We start from the raw sequence: 23,133 nt of genomic DNA, 5'->3' as shown, positions 1-23,133 counted from the left end.
GTAATAATTCTAACTCTATTTCTTTTCCTTCACATATCTTTTCTCTCACCTATTCTGAGTACTTTCCAGTTGTCCCTTTTATTTAGGATCTTAAAAGGAGTTACAGAGCAGAAGGTCTCTGACTTACTTTCATAACTACAGGTTACTGGAGAACATTTAGATTTGGAAGGATGGGATGACTTGACTCTTTAGGCCTGCATAGATTTTAGCCCTTAAAGTAATGTACACTTCTGTATTGTGAATGATTTTTATTTATGGCTTTTGAAAATCAGTTTTATGGCTTTATAATTGCGTCTTTTTACAAATGCGGTACTTTTTTATTTTCAGATGTACAATGTTTTATGTGTGTTTAGATATTTATATGCTGTCTTATTTTTTAAATACTGTGGTCTCATAAATAAGATATCAAGAGTTTAAAAAGTATTCCTTATAATGTTTTATCTTGAAGAAAAGAAAGCTCAAATAATAATTCTTAGAATTACTTGAAAGAAAACATTTAAAAACTCATGTAGATGATAGAATTAAACATTATATAATAAAGGTGTTTTCCATTGTTCCAAAAAAAAATCAGGATGACATTGTTGACACAGCTGGTGGGTCTGTTGAGAGACTGTATTGTTGCTACTGAGTTTTGGAATCTCAAGACTAAGTCTTAACAGCAAAAATATTTCTAGTATGATGTGTTTAAATTTGTTATTTCTTATCTTACATTAATTATTTTCAGGCATACCAGTTTTTCTCCAACTTTAATTGTGTGCATACTTTCATGTTTTTGAAGTATAGCTGACCTAATCAACATTTTCTAAATATTTAGCCTTTCTTTCTTCTTGTTTTCTATTCCCATGAATAAATGTATTGTTACACATGTACGTAACTTTGTCATTCATTTTTATATTTCTTTATTTTGCTCTGTCTTGTGTCTGTCTCTAACAGGCTCATCTCATCTCTGTACCTCCCTCATCTCCTACCCTTTGGGTACTCTAAATGCGTTGAAGGTTTCTGAGGTAGTGTAAACCAGCTTGGTCTCTAGGTTAATAGTAATGTACCTCCATGTCTTCATCCCAGTTTCCTTCTATTACACATGATTTTCAGCGGATTAAGCAGTAGCAAATACTGACATGCTTCAGTGGTATCTTATTCTCCTATTGATTTGAATTTGGCTAAATAGAAATTTAAAAGCTGCTGTTTTATAATACTTATATATGTAATTTATTTAAAAAGGAAGAAAACTGTAAGTAAGGACTTGAATTAATGTAATTTTAATACATTTTTTGAGAACATATTTATGGTTGTCTTTCAATACTGAGTTGCTTTAATGATACTGACACTACTTAAAGTGGAAAACAGTAATTCTGACATAGTCTCATGCTCTCCCCCTAACTTTATGATGAGGAAAATGACTCTGCCAGTTTCGCAGTGGACTTGGTGAAAAAGTTTTTGTGTAACAAGCGGAAAAGCAGAGCTTCCATTTTCTAGTTAGAGGTTGCTTGAATTACTCTCAGTTTTCTCCTGTGCTTGCCCAAATCTTTTATGATTTGCCTTGGAAAAGTACATGGCCTATAATAACTTTTTATCTAACTTATATATGATCCCTACATGGAGGTCCAGAGGAAAAAATGAATTCATGACTCAAAGGAAAATTAACTCAAGCAGTTGCTGATATGAATACTATATAATATGCACTTTAATTGATAAGATGTATAACAAATATTGGAATTTTGGATTTAAGATGGTGAACTCTTTGAGTTTAAAAGGTTGGAAAAATTAAAAAATATGGTAAATATATAAGGATGATGTTAGGTTTCTCAAATGTTTACATTCAAATAGTCATGAACATGTCTCAATTAATAATAATAGTGTCCAATTTTCATTAGTTTTTGAATAATTTACCCTGAATATAATAAAGTTTTAAGTTAATAAATGTCTCTTTTTGGATAATCATCTTAATTTCTCAAAGTTATTTAGATATTAACAGATGTGATTAAAAATTGTGATGACATTTACTTATAGAATATATTAGTACGGACAGTGATGAGTGGGCATAGTGAAGGTAATATAAAGAAATAGGCAAAAATATGTATGTTCAAAAGCATTGTGGCATATTGATGAGAAAAATTATCATAAAAAATAGCATTCATAAAACTTCCACACATATATGGGAATTCTAAATCCTAACTTTATACTATTTTGTCTTGGAGGGGGGAAAATACTAGCAAATTCTTTGTTATCCTTTTAGGACACATATTCACTTTCTGGCTGAATGTAAAGTCCTGTACCTGAAAATTGTCTTCTGTGAACTAGTATTGTTTTAGATATCAATGAGAAAATAAGAGATGCCCTTTCAAACCCTAAATTTACTGATTCTTCTTATGTAATAGTATTTGAGTTAATGAAAGTCATTTTGAAATCTAAGCCCATCACCTTCTTCTGAAAGGCAGTGATAACTGGACTAAACTAAAGAAATCTAAGTGTTTAGACAGAAAAAGATTATAGTTGATAACAGAATTATAAAAATTATTTAATTTATGAAATTTCCAGTAGTTAGACTATAATTCATGCGCAGGCTTTAGATGGATAGGTAGGTAGGTAGGTAGGTAGGTAGGTAGAGGAAGCAAATAAAATTTTAAGCTTTGTTTAAAGGCTTCAAGTTATTCAAAATAACCCAAACCAAACCTCTCAGTTTAATTTTTAAATAATAATACCTATGCATTTTTCAGGTTTTCAGTTACTGCCTTGAAAGTATACACATTTAATGTGTTGTTTCATTTTAACAAATTATCATACACATTGAGAAATAAGATTTGGAGTACTTTTTAAACTTTGATGAGATTAAATGTATTTACTAATATTTAGCTATTATCTCTGAAATAAAAAAGATATCAAACTTGTGGTTTATATTCCTATGTCATAGGCTGGTAGTTTTTACGCTTTTTTCCTGCAGTAGCATACATTCTATGCACATACCTAAAATCTAGAACTAGCAGGGAAATTTCTGTCATCTCGTATGTCTCCTGCTATTTAAATACTCTCCACTAGGTCATTATCCATATCACTTAAAATAGTCATAGAAAATATTTTTCAAATCCCTTCCTGATTATCAACTTTATGAGGTAATATTTTGTAAAATTTTCAGAACAAGAATAGCATTGAACAATAAACCTCAAATATATTAATACTTACAAGAGGAAATACAAGTGCCAATGTTTTAAACGTATCTCATGAGCTGAAGGTAATTTATGAAATATTCTGCTTTTAAAGTATATATGTGAAAACATAGGCTATCCAATTTCTTCAAATCTTAAGTTACAGCATATTTTCTATCCATTGAAATCTCTTCTAAGTTGATGAGTTTGTACTGGGTTGACTATTTTTGTATGTTTGCTGATTGAGTTAGATAATTGTTCTTCCATGTAGTTTTATATCACATGAAATAAGTTATTATAAGAAAGCAGATATATGTTTATTTAATTTAGCCATGCCTTGAATGTCACTGTTCAATTTTACAGAACATTCAGTAAATTTAGGTTTAAATATATCTAATGTTCTAACTCATGAAAATATGGAGAAATGATGTGAAACTGGTGATTGAAGACATCTGTTAGTAGCACAAATGCATTATGTAAAAGGTTTTTTTTTAAACTACAGTTATTATTTTGAGAATGATATTAAATGGCTGCTAATGAACAGTTCACAGTCATAGCTGCACGCTGCAGTTAGAAATGGGAGAATGAAAATAACTGGTGCAGCTTAAGCCTGTCACTTCTCTAAAGTTAATATATTTTTTTGGAATTCACTGTAATCAGAATTTGTGTTGCAATTATACTCCAATAAAGATGTTAAAGAATTATAACTTTTATATACTTATAAAATTGTACTTTATATTGATAGATGTGTCACTTTAGAAATTGTTTAGGATTGTATTACTCTCAGATTTTTATGTTCTAAATCTATGTCATTTATAGAAGTGCTGTATCATGTAGGGTCAATGATCAATTCTACTGAACTGAACTCCCTCTCATAGTCTAGGGTAAGACATCTCCCCTATAGGTCACAAAAGAGCAGAATATCCTAAAAAAAAACAAAAAAAAGAATTTGTGTACATGGTTTAAGGTGAATTTGCTTTTAAAATCATTTGAAAAATCTTCACCAAATGTATGACTTTACTTTGTTTAGTGAAAGCAATGAAATATTTAAATTTTAGAAGAATCTTAAGCCCATTACTCTCTGGCAATATAACAATTTTAAACCATAAAAAAATTGTACCTATTAATAAATGACCCCTGCCTGAGAGGCTTAAGAGTTCAAAAAGCCAAATTATAGTAATATTTGAAAGTAAATTATCAGTGTTTTAAGTCACACTTAAATTCTAGTTAACAAAGAATAAGTGGATTTCAAGAGAATTTAAAGAATTTAAAGAATTTAAAGAAGAGGTATTTGTATATACACTAGCAGTTTAGAGAAATTCAGTAATTGGAGAAGATGAAACTAAAGGTAAACTTGGAATAAAGTTGGGATTTAGGCAGGTAGAGGGAAGAGCTAGGCAGAGAGAAGAGTAAATATTCCCATCTAAGACAAATGAGAATAAGAGCAGTATTTTTGAGTCACTGAGTTATGGTTATAAAATATGGTCAAGGCTTCAAAGCTGGGTTGTCATTACTTGTATCACAGTAAAAGTAACAAGTGAGGTTGGAGAGAGGTTAGAGAAAAGAGAGATACATGTGAAATTAAGCAAGCATCGTTAGTTGCTAAATATGGACAGATTTCATATAAGTTGTGATTGAAAAGACTGTTTCATATTTAGTGAATAATGGAATGTAATTACCCTTGGTTAGCTGTTGTCACATTCTCAGCTGTACTGTCCACTTAACTAATATCATAATCTTTCTTATAATGGGGAAAAGGCTACAAAATAATTAAGTTGCTGGTTAGTGTTAATGGAAAAGAAATACAATTCAAATTTATTGATCTCTTGTCATGCAGACCAATATCAGTATGCTTACACAATTGAATAGTGAGAAGCATAATATCATATTCACAGTATTCATAGTATATGAGGTAAAGGTATTTCTAACTAAACCTCTCATATAGAAATCTCTAAAAGTTGTTGCCAAAGAATTTTTTCTCTTTGGTTTGTTTCTTCAGATGCAGTAGAAGCTATAAATATGCTATGTACGTTTCACATAAATATTCGCCCTTTAAAAAACAACATTACATTTGGGCTTCCCTGGTGGCGCAGTGGTTGAGAGTCCGCCTGCCGATGCAGGGGACACGGGTTCGTGCCCCGGTCCAGGAAGATCCCACGTGCCGCGGAGCGGCTGGGCCTGTGAGCCATGGCTGCTGAGCCTGCGCGTCCCGAGCCTGTGCTCCGCAACGGGAGAGGCCACAACAGTGAGAGACCTGCGTACCGCAAAAACAAACAAACAAAAAAAAACAACATTACATTTAAAATTCTTCCGTCTGAGCTTAAATCATAAGAGTTGTCTATCTTGTCATATATACACATATGCATATACATATACATATATATCCCAATAGTTTTGGATAAAATTTAGAAATCACTGATGTTTCAAACCCATGATTAGATTTAAATCTTTTTGTAGATGTTCTTTCTTCATAAAGAATAACTATTTAGTTATAGAGTCTTAATCTGAGAATTAGTTTACATTTTCTTGACTGAATTCTCCCGTTTCTATCTGTAACTGATAAATAAGAATATTTGTATTTATATCTATTTATATTGACCCTTCATGCTTACTTCATTAAGAAACCTATGTTGGTTTAGTTTAATTCATATTTCACTCAATATGTCTAGAATTATGTAAGTAATTGTTTGTGTTCTGTAATAACAATCTCTTTTAGCAGGTCAGGTTGTTTCTCCTCAGTCGGCTCCAGCCTGTGTTGAGAATAAGAATGATGTGAGCAGGGAAAACAGCACTGTTGACTTTAGCAAGGTAAGCTTTTCTCCCTCTCATTTAAGGAAGCCTCTGAGTTATTACTAGAAATTATCAACCATTTTAAGAGGTGTTGACACAATTTTTTTTGCATGCACATTTGTTTTGTTTCTTATCCAAAGCTTGATATTGTTACAGATAATGTTAGCATTTAAGTTCACATGTAATGTTCTGCCTATTCACAAAACCAAACGTGTAAGTTTTATGCATAGTTTTCAGGTTTCAGCCACTTGGTGTGATGCATCTCTTCCAGTAAAAAAGATAACTGTACTTCACAGAGAATTTAACAGAAATTTATTGTTTAAAACTTTTGCTAGTTTTTTTTTTTCAAAATAATTTTTCCTCTATTTCTGGAAAAGCAAATCATGTAACTTAAGGCTTCACTGTCGTGATTCAGAGAAAGGCATTAGTATTAAGAAACACTAGAACATAGTAAGACTGAGCAGAGTTTTGAATAAAAACATAATAAAGACTGACTGTTGAGGGATCCATCTAATTGGAGACAATTCAGATGAAATCATTTGTTTGAATGTATTCTAAGAAAATAATGCATGTGAAAATAATGTGCTTTTCTCAGCAAATTCCTGACATCCTATATGTGCTATTGCAAGCAGTGGCAAGCTAACACTTGATCAGGAAAGAAGAGTTTTAATATTGACCAAAAATAGAGTCAATACCTTTCTTTATCTGAGTGGCTGAAACAGTAATCACTCCCAGTAATTTGTTTTTCACAAGGTCCTTAGCACTCCCAAGGATTGTAACAGTGGGAGGAGGTGGGAATGGGAGGCAGTGTGTAGGAAGTTGCTTGCATCAAGCTTCTGAAAAGATTAATAGCGATCAGCTCCTTGCTGCTGTTTCAGAATCCCTCTGCCAGTGCCAGAATGGTCTAGGTCCAGTCCTGTGCATGCTCTCCCTCTGGTGCCTGGTGGAGTCTCTGTGGGAGCATGGTGTACCAGCTTAAGTCTGTTAATTATGCGTGCAGGGGCTGGGAGGCCAACAAAAGGGGCATGCTAGTCCATGTGGGATGAAACAAAGGCATGAAAAAGGACCTCCACACCAGCAAGAGAGAGAGGTGAGGGCACACTCGGCTCTGTTTCTACAGTGGTTCAAAGCTCATCTCACTGTATGGAGGCATGTGATTCAAATATTAAGCCAGTTCAAATGTATTCCATTTCCTCTCCAAAAAATATCTTTTTAAAGCATTACATCTTCATTCATCTGCAAGTTGGATTAAAATTGTCGCAAACTGCCATACATTTATTTTCTGATGTTCTTCATTTGAAATAGGATCTTAAAAGCAATGACATAAGAAGTTTCTTACTTATTTGTGCAGGCATTAACAGTATAACAAGAGCACAGTGAACATTCTCAAAAACAGTGATAATAAATCCCATCCTTTCAAATGATTAGCTTTTACCTTTTTTTAAAGGATATAACCCTTTGACACTGAATTTTATATCTCAATATCATTTTGATTTTAGTTGTCTGACCTAGTTTTGCAGCCTTCAAAAATGCTTCAGTACATTTGAAAGAAAATGAATATAGCCAATTGGAGACAGCAGTCTTATTTTCAGGGCTCCTAGAACAATTTGAACTATAGAAGAGTGAAAAATAGGTCTTCTTTTCTTTAATCCTTTTCTTTCTTATTGCATTTCAAATCACTGGACTGCTCCAGTTTTTAATGAGAAAGTTAAATTTCTACAGCCTCTACTCAGTGCCAACCATCTATATTTCTTAGTCTCCTGTCCATAGCATGGCACATTGCAAAGAACATGCTTTTGAGAAGGAGCATGGGATCCTAACTCTAGCATTTATAAGCTATCTAATCTTGGAGGAGTCCTCTGACTCCATCTTTCTCATTTGTAAAATAAGAATAATATCTATTTATAATTTTGGGGGGAAGATTAAGTGAGAGAATATAGAGAGAGAGCCTGGCAGAGTGTTGGGCTTATAGCAGGTGTTCAATAAAATGTGGCTACTATTATTACTGTTGTTGTTGTTGATATCAGTGGGAACAGCAGTGTCAGAAGTAAACACTAGACCAGAATTTAATATGTTTTGGCCCCCACTGGATCTCCAGTGCCTTGAACAGTGTTTGGGATGTACATGTTGAGTGAATCCTATGAGGTTCAAAATAATTTAAGCCTTCAGCTCTGGATTTTTTGGGGTTTTTTTTGAAAAACAAAGTAATACTTCTTACCTTATAACCTGGAAGGACAGAGTAGTAGGACTTGGAAAGAGCAAATGTAATGCATCATTATGGAAACAAATTTTAGTGCCAGATTTTGCAGGTACATGAGTTAAGGTTTTTGAGCCTAATGATTTCAGTTTGGTAGTAAATTTATCAAAGTGAATCTATCAGTTAGTCTACAGATTACTTTGTTTATTTAAATATTTTAAGTTTTACTATGTAGATTCCAAACCCCAGTAGAATTTTGGGATGTTAAGGGAAAAAAGTCCTTTTTCATTTCATGTAACTTGATCCTATGTTCTGTCTACCTTCAAACTATATATTTTTAACCCTTCCAGTGATTAGGCCCATCAAACTTATTCGTTTAAGGAATGTTTGAAAACATGATCTGAACTGTCAGGTTTTTTGTTTTTTGTTTTTTTGTGGTATGCGGGCCTCTCACTGTTGTGGCCTCTCCCGTTGCGGAGCACAGCCTCCGGACGCGCAGGCTCAGCGGCCATGGCTCACGGGCCCAGCCGCTCCGCGGCATGTGGGATCTTCCCGGACCGGGGCACGAACCCATATCCCCTGCATCGGCAGGCGGACTCTCAACTACTGCACCACCAGGGAAGCCCTGTCAGGTTTTTTGATTCCTATAATGCTTTTGAAAAGCAGATGTGTTATGTTTTTAAACTGACAGGTAGAAGATGACTATTTTATTATTTCCCAAATGTTGGTGATTTCTTTTATTCCAAATGACTTAAAGAAGCTTCCACATTATTTTCTGTGTAGAAAGAACTCTCTTCTGCATCAGTCTTTAGTATGTGAAATATGAAGAGTTGCATTATTAAATCCTAGAATTGTAGGAAACCTTAGAAATCTCATTTAGAAAGTGAGAAAGCTGAATCCCAGATTAAGAGAGCTGCTCAAGATCACTAGTTGGTTAGTGTCACAAGACCATTTCTCCCCAGGGAATTTCTATTACTTTTCTTGTACTTTCTATAATGAGCTTAAGACTTAAGCTTTCTCCCTGAAGACCCATCTGTATTTCTTTCACATCTCAGTGTGTAGCTTGTCCAGACACTTCCAGTTCCACCATGATCTTCTGTCTAAACTTGTTCCCTAGAGATATAATTGTTTCTCATCCACAACTTAAGTATCAAATAACCAGAATAAAGCATCTTTTCCTTCTTAGCATAAAGGTCTGGAGACCCCAGAAGCATGAGTATAAATCCAGATCCATAAGAGTATAGCTTGATTTCTTCAAGATTCTGTTCAGAGGACCAGAAAAATTTCCTTATGTTTATTCCGTATTTGAGTCCACCTGAAGACTGTCTTAAGGCCGTAGGTCAACCTAATTCCTCAGAGCTGTTTTTGATATTTGTAGTTTTATAAAAGATTAAACTGTGGTCCTTAAATGTGATCTTTTGTTATATTAAAAGTTAGGTTGCCAAATAAGGTTCTTTATGAATCGTATGTTAACACAAATATACAGGGCTATCCCAGGAATAATATAATATATAATTGTATAATATAATAATATAATTAGATAATATGTTATATAATCTATTACCCCCAAATATATGACTACTCCAAGAATAATATAATGTAATGAGTATAATATAATGACTACTCTAGATATATATTATTTAACTATAATTTATTACATTTTAAATCAAGGTAAATTTGCTAATCCTGAAATTAAATTCAGTATATTTAATGCATTTTTTCAGTAACAGATATCAATCAATGATATATTAGGTATTGTATAATGCAAAAAATAATATGTAAGGACCATGTATTTTCTTTTATAAAATTAAGCTATTTTAGCATACTGGTACTCCTTGATTTAATTAAATTGAATCTTAAAGCAGTCATGTGTATAATTGCCACCTGCCTGAGGTACAGACGCTAATAGTTAAGGCTATGGCATTTGTCAAGAAATAAATGAATTCACAGAAAGTTTTCCAGGTTGAACTTAAACTTCTCATTAGAGTTATGACAAGTGTTACCAATATGACTCACACTGATTATCAATTATCTATTTTCTTAATAAGCTATTTTCTCATTTTAAATTTTGTTCCAGTGTATTAGCATTGTATAATTGTTATTTCTATTGGGGGGGAAAACTTAATAGTTTACTTTTTTAGGCTCTGAGAGACTTATCTCCATAAGTCTTTATTATGTTTTTCTCACAGGGCTAATAGTGTATAGGTATTACGAGCTTACAAATTTGTATTTGGAAGCAAATTTTTAGGTTAAAAACTTTGGAATTTATAATCTTTTTCTTTAAATAGAACATTGCTTCTATTTGATATTTTTAGTGAAGTACTGTGGATTATTTTTATATTTAATCCTTTTGATAAAATGTATACTTCATATAATGGGTTTCATGTTTTGTGGCTCCCTTATCTTACAGAAAATTAAGTAGTTATAAACCTTCTAAATAGCTGTGCTGTGGTCTTGATTTCAGAAAACAACAAATTTAATGTAGTCACTAAAGTCTGGCTATGGACATCCTAAGGTATTCCTCCTAAAAGTTTTAATTTTTCTTTCGTTTTAAACTGCTGGGAAAAAATATTCTCAAATCATTAAATTTGCAGAAGAAATATCTGACCCAAAAAAAGGTCTTGTTGGCCTCATGGTATTTGCCAGAGCTCTTCTCTCTCTCCCTCTCTCCTATTCTTCCTCCTGTTAATTTTCCTCTCCCTTCCCCTCCACTTCCTCCTCGTCCCCTCAGCCCCCTCTCTCTCCTTCTTTCTCCTTCTCCTTTGTTTCCTTCTCTCTGTCTCTGTCTCTCCTCTTCCCACTTTGATCTTTGGTCCCCATTTCATTAACATGAGAGCATAAAAACAATTATTACAGCAGTTAAACTATTATTCTCCCTGCAAACAGGTTTCCATTAAAAGCAACTCAAATGAATTAGAAACAAGAAATAGGCCTTGTAAAATTGACTTTAAAATCACTGCTTGGTTTTCACTGAGGCGCTCTGTATGAAAATTGATATTTATGCTTAAGAATATTTTACATTCATTTTCAGACTTCACCCTTTACTCCAAGCATTTCTTTTTTGTTAATGATACTTTTGTTTTGTGTGCATTCATTTCAGTCACAGACATTTCATATCAGAAATTCAACAATGGCTCTTCAGCAGCTCCAAATGTTAATATTTTTATTCTTGTTTCCTTTGCTCTGCCATATCTAAATTCTCTGATGAGAAATTAAAATTGAAGATTGATCAAGCCAAGTAGAGAATGTGAAGGATATAGAACAATGAGGATAAAGTTGAAGACTAAAGTCATAATTTATACTATAAGGAGAATCATGATTATATTTCTTTTGAAATAGGCATATTTTGAATATTAATTCATTGAAATGTATTGTGCACAAAATTAAGATAATGTACTATGCAAATATTTAAATCTATTGACAAATGCTAGTTAAATTAAGATTAAAGTATATTCATTTAATTGAACACATACTCCTTTCTCCCTGAAAATTTCAAAATTACTGATGCTGAAAAAGAATCTTTTAAAAATATTGAATAGAGAAACTAGAGTATTCAACGTATTAATGACAAATTAGAAAAATACGAGGTAAAAGAAAAAAGTTTTTTTTTTAAAGGGCAAGTAAGATGTTTAACTATTTTTAAATTTATTTAAACTATATTTATATAAGCAATATTTATTTAAACTATATTTATTGATGGGTTACCATGTGTGAAATACTGTGCTAGGATATGATTTAACAAATTTTTCCAATTTTGATTTACCTTTTTTTACTTTGTGATGATCTCAGGTTGATCTGCATTTTATGAAGAAGATTCCTCCAGGTGCTGAAGCTTCAAACATCTTAGTTGGGGAATTGGAGTTTTTGGATCGAACTGTAGTTGCGTTTGTCAGGTTGTCTCCAGCTGTACTGCTTCAAGGACTGGCTGAAGTCCCAATCCCAACCAGGTACAAAGTATAAGAGCATCTTTTGCACTTTTCTTAAGCCATTTATTTGTGGGAAAAAAGGTGTAAATATAGTTTCCTCTGAGAGAAACTAAAGTGTAATCGACAAAACTATTGTTTCTTCTTGTTTGTGGAGGAGGGCAAAAAGTGCTTTAAAAATTATTCAGTCCTTTCCTCCTTCCTCTCAAATTTCTATGTTTTCTTTTAGGCATGCTCCTCATCTCTGACTACCCTGGTCTATATCACCATATAAATCCTTTCTTACAATTTTGGTGAAAAGTGATAAAGTATTAGGCTTTTCTCAAAGATTGCATTAGACTGTGGGATCCTGTATATGAGTGTGATCGTACTTAAAAAGATCAAAGTTTTCAAGGCCTGCCTTATGCTTGACTGAGTAGGCCCTCAGAGTACATGTAAGTGCCATCATTAGGATACTACCTGCTGTATCTAATGTACTATAAGATTCAATCTTAGGCATAGTATACTTCACATACATAGAGTCTTAAGAATCATTGGTAGTAGCATCATGGTACTGTGGTTGAATCTGAATCAAAAGTACAAATTTAATTTGATTACCTGAACTTGTTTTTCATTCAGCTGTACCTAAAAACTAACAACTTTGCCACAATACAAACTGAATTTTGTTGTTTATTATTTATCTCTATGTTATAGAGATAAGACTGTCCATGGGCAAATTGAAAAAAGAATATTGTCTGCAGAACATTAAGTTCCTAGCAATTCCTCCAGGGGACCTTGTTTTCTTTCCTTCTCCCTCCATCAAATGCAATTCCTGTATATAGACAGCCTTTTACTCTGATCCTGTTCCTATAGCAAAACATATCTATGTAGGGCCCCATTTCCTACATGACTGCTGCCCTTTGTTTGATGCTATAATTATTTCAGATGCTGTTAATATGCCTCCTCGTCCAAACACTGAATGCCTTAGCCAAGTTAAATTGATGAAAAGTTCAGGTGCTGTGGCAACTGGGTTTGTAGAATGTTTCTTCTATGGACCTTTGGCCTTAAAACATAGCAGATTACATCACTCTGTGTTTTGATTGTGGTTAAGATATTCCAAAAATATGGAATAGTTTAGTCAGGAGAGGCCTCATTTTATTAGAGCTCAGCTGACTGGAAGGGGATTCAGTGTTTGAGTGCCTCTTCCTGAATCTGTGGAAGAACAGATTTGAGGCAGGTAGCTAGTTACCAATTCAGGTTATAGAGAGAAGTGTCTGTTCATCCTGTTGGAGGGCTACTGAGACTTCTGATACATACCAACTTTTATTAAAAAAGGGGAAGGATGAACTGGGCACATTAAGGTGGCCTCTGACTGTATGATCAAGGCTGCATTTTTCTATTTACACCCTGTAATCTATTCAGAGTTTCTGGGAATTTGGGATTCAGATTTAAGATGTGAAACTTACTAACCATAGAGGTATTACTTTAGTAGATTAAAATTCTTTTTCATCTTCCAAGCAGTGCATTCTTGTTCTACCACTTAGGAAGGTATCCGATGAACTCTGAGTAAATGATGGATATTTATGACAATGATAGCTCTTGTGTTTCAAAGGAAAGAAAAGGAAAATTCCCAGGAGTAGAGAAAAGCCATAATGGGGTTATATACCCTCACTTTGAACACTGTAAAGGTTTAGGTGACCTCATTTCATACTGACATAGCAAAATGTGTCTACAGAACAATGGAGGAAAAGTTAGGGGCACAGTAGAGCCACTGTATGAGGAGAGATTTAAAAGACTAGACTAGTTTGGAAAGGTGAAAAATAGAAGAAGATTAGTTAGACAAATAAAATAAAGAAAGCCATTCAAGGTTCCTAATTATCCTTTCTTAGGAGGACAAAAGGGCACACCGTGTATATAGCAGTAACACATAGTAAAAATGTCAGAAAATAATTTTAGGACTTTATAAATAGCCCAGGGAATAGAAACCTGAAAAGTAGCAGGATGTACATAGGTTAGGAAATTTCTTGAAAGTACTATACTTGATAAAGCATCTGCCACCACACTAAATTATTCCTGTTTTAAATGTATAGTAGACATTTCTGTATAGCAGAAGTTGACTTGGATTCAGTAACATCTGACACAAAAAATTAATGTCACATCCTCTAAGACTGTGTAATATATGCATCATGTAAAAACATGTACAATCTCTAAAGTTTATAACTAAATGAAAGGTAGAATTGTAGTACCTATTTTAGCACACTTTAAAAAGCCATTAGTCTTCACGTTTAAGAGCAAGAACCATTTAACAAATGAATACTGTAGAGTTATATTACAGAATATAGGTCATCTTAAAATTCTCACAATTTCCCTGTAGCATTGACCTTTTCAGAGATAAGACAATTACTGATCCTCCAAAGTTAAAACACATGTTGATGTCTTCAAAAGCTCCGGTTGTGATGATGTATTTGCTAGACTTTCAACCTAATTGAGATGGAATGTCACAGTTCAGCTGCTACTTTTATTCCTGCAGCATTGGAATTAATAGGTTTTTTTTTTATCCTAACTGATCTTTGATTCCTGGCAATCATTTTTTCTATTTAATGTAAATTTACGTACACCTACTGTTTTTTTGACCCTATGTTCTTTCATTGTTTATACTACTGTATTACCTTTTCCCCCTTCTACCTAATTCTACAATTTACATATCAGTGAGTTCTCTTTCTTACAATTCAGAAAGGTTTAATCAGATTTTACTTTTCTCAACTTTCTCCTCCAAGGATTATAGAATCCTAAAAATTCACACTAACAACTGTGTGGGCATGATAGGTAACTAAATGAAGGAAACAGAGCAAAATAACCATGATTCCAATTGCTCAAGGATCTCAAGCATGAGTCATTTTGAAACATCATAAAATATTTGAAAACCTGTAGTAATAACCTGTGGAAAAATATGGAACTATTTTACATCGAAATCCCTATCTTCAGTAATTCCTTTGAGATGAGTGATTCTGTACTACTAAAATTATTTTTTATTTCTACCTTGAAACATTTGTGTTTTTTTCTTCTTAATTACAGATTTTTGTTCATTCTTCTGGGACCCCTGGGAAAGGGGCAACAGTACCATGAGATTGGCAGATCAATTGCAACCCTAATGACAGATGAGGTATTTATTCAAGTTCATTGGGAACATTTCCCTTTACTAGGTACACCTAACTTTTGGAGTTCTGTATTCATGACAGTTTGCTGTGAATCAGATTTCTCTGTATTGAATTCCCCTTCTTTTAAATGTTTGTACTATAAAATTTCCTTTGGAAAAATTTGTTCAAAAGGGGTAATAAATTCACACACATGAACATTTTAAAACCTCATACTCTAAAGAAAATTTGTTATTTAGTGACATTTAGAATGTATTTATTAATATTCCCCTTGTAGCATATGTGTTGCCAAAGTGATCACCATTGTAAATATCACTGCAGGTCTTGTTTGGGGCAAAATAATTTTAAGGTCTCAAAAAAAAACAAATACAATGTCAGTTTATCTGAATAGTATACATGACACCAAAAGCCATGCAACGTCTATCAACTCTCTTTATAATTGCCTAAATGTAGATGTTTTTAACCTGGGAGTCTTTTAACCATTAGAGGAGCTGAAGATTTCAAGAGGCCTGTGATCGCTGATACAGCCCACAAATTTTTCTATGTACAAAAATTTGTGTGTAGTTTTCTTGGACTGGAAAAAGCTTTCATCAGCTTCTCAAAGAGATATATGTCTCAGAAATGTAAGATCATAAAAATAAACATAAAAAGTAGTATCATATAACTGGTTTCTTGGATTCTACAGCATGTTATGAAAATCTGTTTTTATTGTAAAAGAAGAGCATATGCAAAAATCACAGACGGGACATAAATTCAAAAGTCAGTAGTAAATAACAAAGAGATTATACATTTCTAGAATATCATCCAAATAATTTAATAATTTATTTATTGAGATACATGGCTTCTGATACTTGAAATCTTTGAAAAGAGCTAATTAGTATTACATATAACTTTTCCTAGTTTTATGAAATCTGAAAATTTGAACTTGTGTTTGGGGTTCAATATTAATTCTTCTATTATATCTGTTCAAATTATGTTTACTGGTTTTATATGAATTAGTTATTGATATTTACACATAGGAAACCAAAAGCTAGAAGAAAAACATTTTTTTCATCTGTTTCAGAAAGAACCAACTTAATGAGTGTATCAGTTTCCTATGCATAAAAAATTACCACAAACTGGGTAATTAAAACAAAAGTAATTTATTTTTTCATATTTTGGGAGGCCAGAAGTCTGAAGTCAAAATGTCAGCAGGGCTACATTCTCTCTGGAGCCTCTAGGGGAAAGTCTTTCCCTGTCTCTCCAGCTTCTGGTGGCTCCTGTCATTCCATGGCTTGTGGCAGCAAAATTCCAGTCTCTGCCTTTGTCTTCACATGGCCTTCTCCCCTGTGTTTCTGTGTGTCTTCTCCTTTTCTGTCTCTTTATGTTTCTTATAAGGACACATGTCATTAGATGTAGGGCCCACCCTAATCCAGGATGATCTCATCTTGAGATCCTTAATTACATCTGCGAAGACCCTTATTCCAAATAAGATCGCTTTCTGAAGTTCAGGTGGACACATATTTTGAGAAGACACTACTTAGCCTACTATAAAGAGTAACATATTCTGTTGAGGAAATCTGGGAGAAGACAGGAGAGTGACAAAAGGGCTTCATGAGTTCCACAAACCTGTTCTAGTAGAACTCTCTATGAGAAGGCACTGACAGTATCTTTACTTTTAGCGTTTCCATATTGATTAATATTTTGCAGTTTTTACAGTATTGAAAAATAAATGACACTGTGTCATAATTTAACTACTGTCACTTTCATGCACATATGTTTCATGGTATATTATGTTTCCACATCTAAGACATTAAGATATTACATTGAGATATCTCTGGGGCATGGGACATCTTATGTGGTGAGAGGAGCATATTGTGCATAAATACTCAAGTTATCTCTCTTCCTAATACTTCCTTTCCCCAATTAGGAGTCAAGATTTTCTCAAAAGAAAAGAGTCAATTCCAAAGTTATTGACTAATCAAGTAGACATAGAACAACAGAGAAACATGCATGGTTTTAAAATTTTAGATTTAGAATGAGAGCAGAGAAAGGACTTCCGTCTATTTCCTTGGTAAATGAGAACTACCTAATTTGAGAACAAGCATCAGCTCTTGAATGAAGGCTCAAACATGAATCCTTTAGACTTGAAAGTTTAGAGCTTAGCTTTGGGGCAATTTGTTTAACTCTCTGTGAGCAGTGGGATAGAGAAGCAGAAACTCAGCCAGAAAGTTACTCCAAAAATGAGAGCTGTTAATTATAATAGGACATTTAAATTAAATTATGATAGTACATTCATTGAATATTTTAAAAAATGTTTAAATACTTTTAAAAGAGAAAAAACGTTTTTATTGTTCAAAGCCCAGGTGGAGAAATTGTTCTGCTTATATAACTGCTTTGAAATACATTGAACAATTATACTCATTAAGAATAAAATTCAATATGTTGATTCTGGGCTTCCCTGGTGGCGCAGTGGTTGAGAGCCCGCCTGCTGATGCAGGGGACATGGGTTCGTGCCCCGGTCTGGGAAGATCCCACATGCCGCGGAGATGCTGGGCCAGTGAGCCATGGCCGCTGAGCCTGCGCGTCCAGAGCCTGTGCTCTGCAACGGGAGAGGCCACAACAGTGAGAGGCCCAAGTACCGCAAAAAAAAAAAAAAAAAAAAGTTGATTCTTACAGTTTACTTTAGTTAAGAAAATGGTGAATTGTATTGCCCTATTAAGCTGTAAATTCCATGAGAGCAGTTACCACTTAATATTCATTTTTGTTCCCTGATTTTGTCAGGTGCTCAAATAAATATTTGTTGACTAAGCTCTGTTTGTTCTTTTCCTGTCTGTACCAGGAACTTCTTGTAGGTAGACTGTCTTTTCCTTTTGTATCTTCAAACTTAACGTAGTGTCTGGCCCTCAGTCAGGGTTCAGTAAATTTTTGTTTAAACGAATTAATGACTGAATGTTCTAGTCATCCTAGCAACACCTTATCTTGAGTCAGTGTAATCTATTTTCTTCCTTCCTGTTGAGCATTACTAGAAAGAAATCATATGATTTTGTTTATTGGCGCTACTACCAATTTATTAATCCTTTTATATAGTGTTAAAAATTATTAAGCATTCCAAAGAGCTTTTGTTTATATCAGTATGCTGATATTTATCATAAGAGAACTGAAAACTGAGAATTTTAAAATGTATATTTGTGAACTTATTTTAAAATAATAGTAAAGTCATTGTATATTAACATAAATAACATAGTTTTATAAAAACAAAAGCCAAAGCAAAATCAAGGGATTATTTTTCTTTTTCTTGTTTTGGATTTTTGCACCAACAATTTTCTCTGTCACCTAGCTCTTAAGTCAACACTGACTTGTTCTGTTCAATTAGCAAACATGCCCAACATATAGTAGCTACTTAAGAAATACATATGAAATAAAAGTCCAGGTTTTTCCCATCCTTAAAATTTCTTACTCCTTAACATAGCATGTACCACTGAAATGTTGAATGAATCTGAATCTCAGCAGTTTTGAAAGGCTGATCTCTACTTCGTCCTGAACATCATAACTTCATTTATCTCAGTGTGTTACAGTATGATTTTTGTCACTACCACTCTACTGAAACTGCTTTCTGTAAGGTCACCATTTACGAAATATACTATCCTGTGTTCAGTACTCATGTCACTTGATCTCTTACTGGCATTTGTCATTATTGAGCACCTCTTTTTTTTTTTTTTCTCTTGAAGAACAGCAAAAATTATGTGCTTTGTTTTGACACTAAATCTTTGAGGTTTGTATTATTGCTTACCCTGAGGTAATAAATATATCCTTCTATATTCTGTCCAATGAGTTTAATACTTTAACTCTCATATTTAAGTTTTTAATACCTAGAATTGCTTTTTGTGTGGGATGTGGGTAAAGATCCAATTTCACTTTTATATAATTACTTGGCTTATTATCATTTATTGATTAGTCCATCATTTATTCAATGGTTAGCATTAGTTTATGCCACGGTATAAATATTGTTAAAATTTCTAATATATTCTATAAATTTTTATCTCTATTTTAAAGCAAGGGCTTCTTTCAGGAAGTTTGATTTACACATATTTAAACAATGTTTGCCAAACTTGAATCATTAATTCTAGTTTAATGAACTTCCGTCTATCCTCCTTTCCCTTCTCTTTTTTTTTTTTTTTTTTTTTCTTTTTGCGGTACGCAGGCCTCTCACTGTTGTGGCCTCTCCCATTGCGGAGCACAGGCTCAGCAGCCATGGCTCACGGGCCCAGCCGCTCCACGGCATGTGGGATCTTCCCGGACCAGGGCATGTGGGATCTTCCCGGACCAGGGCACAAACCCATGTCCCCTGCATCGGCAGGTGGACTCTCAACGACTGAGCCACCAGGGAAGCCCCTCCTTTCCCTTCTCTTACTCTTGCCACCAGAAATTTCAACATTCACCTAGCATTCTAAGAAAAAATAAGTGTGTGCAATCATAGAATAAACTAAGCTATAATATTTTACACTAAAAACTTCTTTAGTTAGAGCTTCTTATTCAAATTGTTATAATCACATGTGAAATAACTGGGAGATGAAAACAAAGAACACATTAAGATTTTATAATTGTTTTTTATCTATAAATGATTATTTTCCTTCTTTAGGTATTTCATGATGTTGCTTACAAAGCTAAAGATCGTAACGACTTGGTATCAGGAATTGATGAATTTCTGGATCAGGTTACTGTTCTCCCTCCTGGAGAATGGGATCCAAGCATTCGAATAGAGCCTCCCAAAAATGTTCCTTCCCAGGTATGTATATACGAAAATACTCTTAAGACTACCATCATTTTGTTGTGTTTTTAATATATGTACTAAAATAGTATAACCAATCCAAAGATTCAAATGATTTAAATGATAACTTCTGTGATTTATAATATGAAACATGTATCTGGTCTTTGTCCCTATTTCTGGCAGAGAGCTCCTGAAATGCTTGGAATTTTCTAAGTGCTGAAAGCAACAAAGATGTCTTTTGTTATGTTAATGAGGTTACTCCCTGGAGGTTACCTCCAGGGAGGTGAGAGGGGCTAGAGTTTGAGTTCAATCACCAATGGCCATTGGTTTAATCAATCATGTCTGTATAATGAATCCTCCACAAAACCCCAAAGGGACAGGGTTCAGAGGGCTTCGGGGTTGGTGAACACATAGAGATTGGGAAGATTGGTGTGCCTGGAGAGGGTATGGAAGTTCCTTGACCTTTCCCCATGCCTTGTCCTATGCATCTCTTCCATCTGGCTGTTCCTGAGTTATATCCTTTTATAATAAAACTGGTGATCAAGTAAATAAAATGTTTCTCTGACTTCTATGAGCCACTCTAGCAAATTAGTTGAACCTGAGAAGGGGTTCATGGGAACCCTCAGATTTATAGCTAGTTGATCAGAAGCACCAGCAACAACCTGAAATGGGGTCTGATTGGTGGGCAGTCTTGCAGGACTGAGCCCTCGACCTGTGGAATCTGATGCTATCTCTGGGTAAATAGTGTCAGAAATGAGTTAAATTTCCCACCACATTTGAATTGGTACCAGAACCTAATAAATCTCTAAAAAGGCAGGGATATGAAGTTGTAAAATCTTCCTTCTTCCTATTCAACACAGATTTGGTGTATTGATGATCTTCTACTAAATGACAGTCTCATATGCCTAGAAAGATTTTAGACCCACCTTAAAACATACTATACTGGAGGAAAATTGAAATTTTAATAAAAATAGAAAATATGCTTGAGAAAAAGCTCATTACTGTCTTTCCATATTCTGATACATCACTTTGAAATTGGCAAGTGTTAGGAAAATTCAAAGGCATGGTTTAGTCATATTGCATGGAAAACTCCCTGTTTCTGCTAATCACATTTATGATTTGAAGAATTTTTTAAAGTAATTCTTTTGTTTCTATTACTTTTGTGTGGGCATGTGGTGTGAAAATTGTAAAAACTTCTCCCTATAAAAATCGAATGTGCATTTTACTTGTTATACAATGCAGAAAGATAGAAATAAAGACCATTGCTGTTGTTTGGGGTGAGATTCTTATTGCAGGCATGTCTTGGTTGAGAGTGGTGGCCAAATGTCTTAAGCCCACTCATATTGCCATCTCTATTCCTGTTGAATCTGCCTCCTCCAACTCTCTCTGCGGTCATCTACCCAAGCCTTGCCTTTGGCTCTTGTCCCTGTGGAGTTCAGCCGCCTTAGTAGTTGACTGTGCTGCCTTAGTTGAAGTACAGATGGCCTAATTGACCCAGCTCTAGACATAGAAGCTTTTCTGGTTAGCCAGAGGTGGGTAAATGAGCAGGTGTACTACTTAACCATTTCAGTTGATCTACTACTAAATAAAGTAAGTTGCTTAAAGAGTAATTTTAAGGGTTTAGATGGTCTTATTTTTGTACTTGCATACACCTTTGCACTTACAGTATTAGCAAAGGCAGGATAATGCTTCTTGAAGTAATAAGAAAGAATCTCTTTAATTGATGTTATTTGGAAAAATTTAGTGAAAATACTAATATGTTGAATATGAGACCTTAAAAGTCACTTGTTAACACCAATTTGCTTTTCAAACATTAAAACTAAAGTCAAGCCTTTTTAAAAGAATTTATTTACTTTATTTTTGGCTGCATTGGGTCTTCATTGCTGCGTGCAGGCTTTCTCTAGTTGCGGCGAGCAGGGGCTGCTTTTCACATTGCGGTGGCTTCTCTTGTTGCAGAGCATGGGCTCTAGACACGCGGACTTCAGTAGTTGTGGCACATGGGCTCAGTAATTGTGGCTCGCAGGCTCAGTAGTTGTGGCGCACGGGCTTAGTCGCTCCGCGGCATGTGCGATCTTCCCGGACCAGGGCTTGAACCCCTGTCCCCTGCATTGGCAGGAGGATTCTTTACCACTGCACCACTACGGAAACCCTAAAGTCAAGCATTTTTGAAAGCACCTTCCCTTTGAGAAATGATGCTTCTGAGGCAAGTGGAGGCATGGGAGCTTTGTATTTTCAAAATTAATTTTATGAGACTTTAAAACCAGGATTGATTATTGGATTCTGGGTATTGAGAGGCAGTAGTAGAAAGAACATTGAATTAAGAATCAAGGCACCTGGGTTCTGCTATTATCTATTTGTATGATCTTAAACAGATGCCATAACCTTTCTGTACTGGTGTTCTATATCAGTGTGTCCAACAGAACTTTCTGCAATGATAGAAATGTTCTATATCTATGCTATCTAATAAGCCAAGCCACTACTGAGCACTAGAAATTTGGCTACTGCAACTGGGGAACTGAATTTTTAATTTTAATTAACTTAAATTTAAATAGCCATGTGTAGTTAGTTACTATAATGTTAGACAACACAATTTTATATAAGGAGTTTGAATTAGATACACTCTGTGTTTCTTTACAACATTAATATTTTTTAAATGTATGTCGGAATTGAATAATAGATACTATGAAACTATGTTTTCTTTGATTAAAATGAATTGAAATAAATTAAGCACTCTGACTTCCTATTCATTCAAATAATATTTTCCTCCATGGGATAATCTCCATGGTTTTTATTCTTCCAGAATGTGCAAATCACAGTATTTTTTTAATACATTTTACTTTCAGTTAAGAGAAGAATAAACAGTCACCTCAAGGGATACCCTTGAAAATACTGTTAGAACATTGTGTCAGTCATTATAATCACTCCCTTGTGTATACCCTCAACTTCCTTGCTTTTCTCTCATGCCATTTACTTGCTTGTCAAAACCACAACACTGTGTGAGTTCAGTTCTTTGGTCTATACCTCCACTGATGCAGCTGAGAGTGGCTGAAGGAAAACATACAACTACATTGACTAATCTCATATAATTCATGACCACATACCTCAGGTAGGCCCTTTATATTACAAGTTCATTATACTCTACTTCCCGAGTTCAATCCATTCTCTACATTATTATCTCACACCTGTTTTCTCTCCT

The 23,133-nt window shown here is 34.1% G+C and overlaps 1 protein-coding gene across 16 annotated transcripts in view; it reads left to right on the top strand.

The window, feature by feature from the left end:
- Positions 1–23,133, top strand: part of SLC4A10 (solute carrier family 4 member 10) — a 301,395-nt gene that overhangs the window by 178,809 nt on the left and 99,453 nt on the right. For 6 of the 16 annotated variants that reach the window (XM_029224937.1, XM_029224932.1, XM_029224935.1 and 3 more), the window contains 4 exons: positions 5,860–5,951; positions 11,920–12,077; positions 15,108–15,195; positions 19,809–19,955. In XM_029224937.1, the coding sequence (XP_029080770.1) occupies positions 5,860–5,951; positions 11,920–12,077; positions 15,108–15,195; positions 19,809–19,955 (485 nt within the window). Of the gene's footprint in view, positions 1–5,859; positions 5,952–6,933; positions 7,024–11,919; positions 12,078–15,107; positions 15,196–19,808; positions 19,956–23,133 lie in introns of all 16 variants that reach the window. The other 10 variants (XM_029224930.1, XM_029224929.1, XM_029224928.1 and 7 more) reach the window with 3 other exon arrangements.

This window comes from Monodon monoceros, unplaced genomic scaffold (assembly GCF_005190385.1).
Source record: "Monodon monoceros isolate NGI ecotype Baffin Bay Population unplaced genomic scaffold, NGI_Narwhal_1 Super_Scaffold_16, whole genome shotgun sequence".
NCBI lineage: Eukaryota > Metazoa > Chordata > Mammalia > Artiodactyla > Monodontidae > Monodon > Monodon monoceros.
This window is presented reverse-complemented; position numbering and strand designations above follow the sequence as displayed.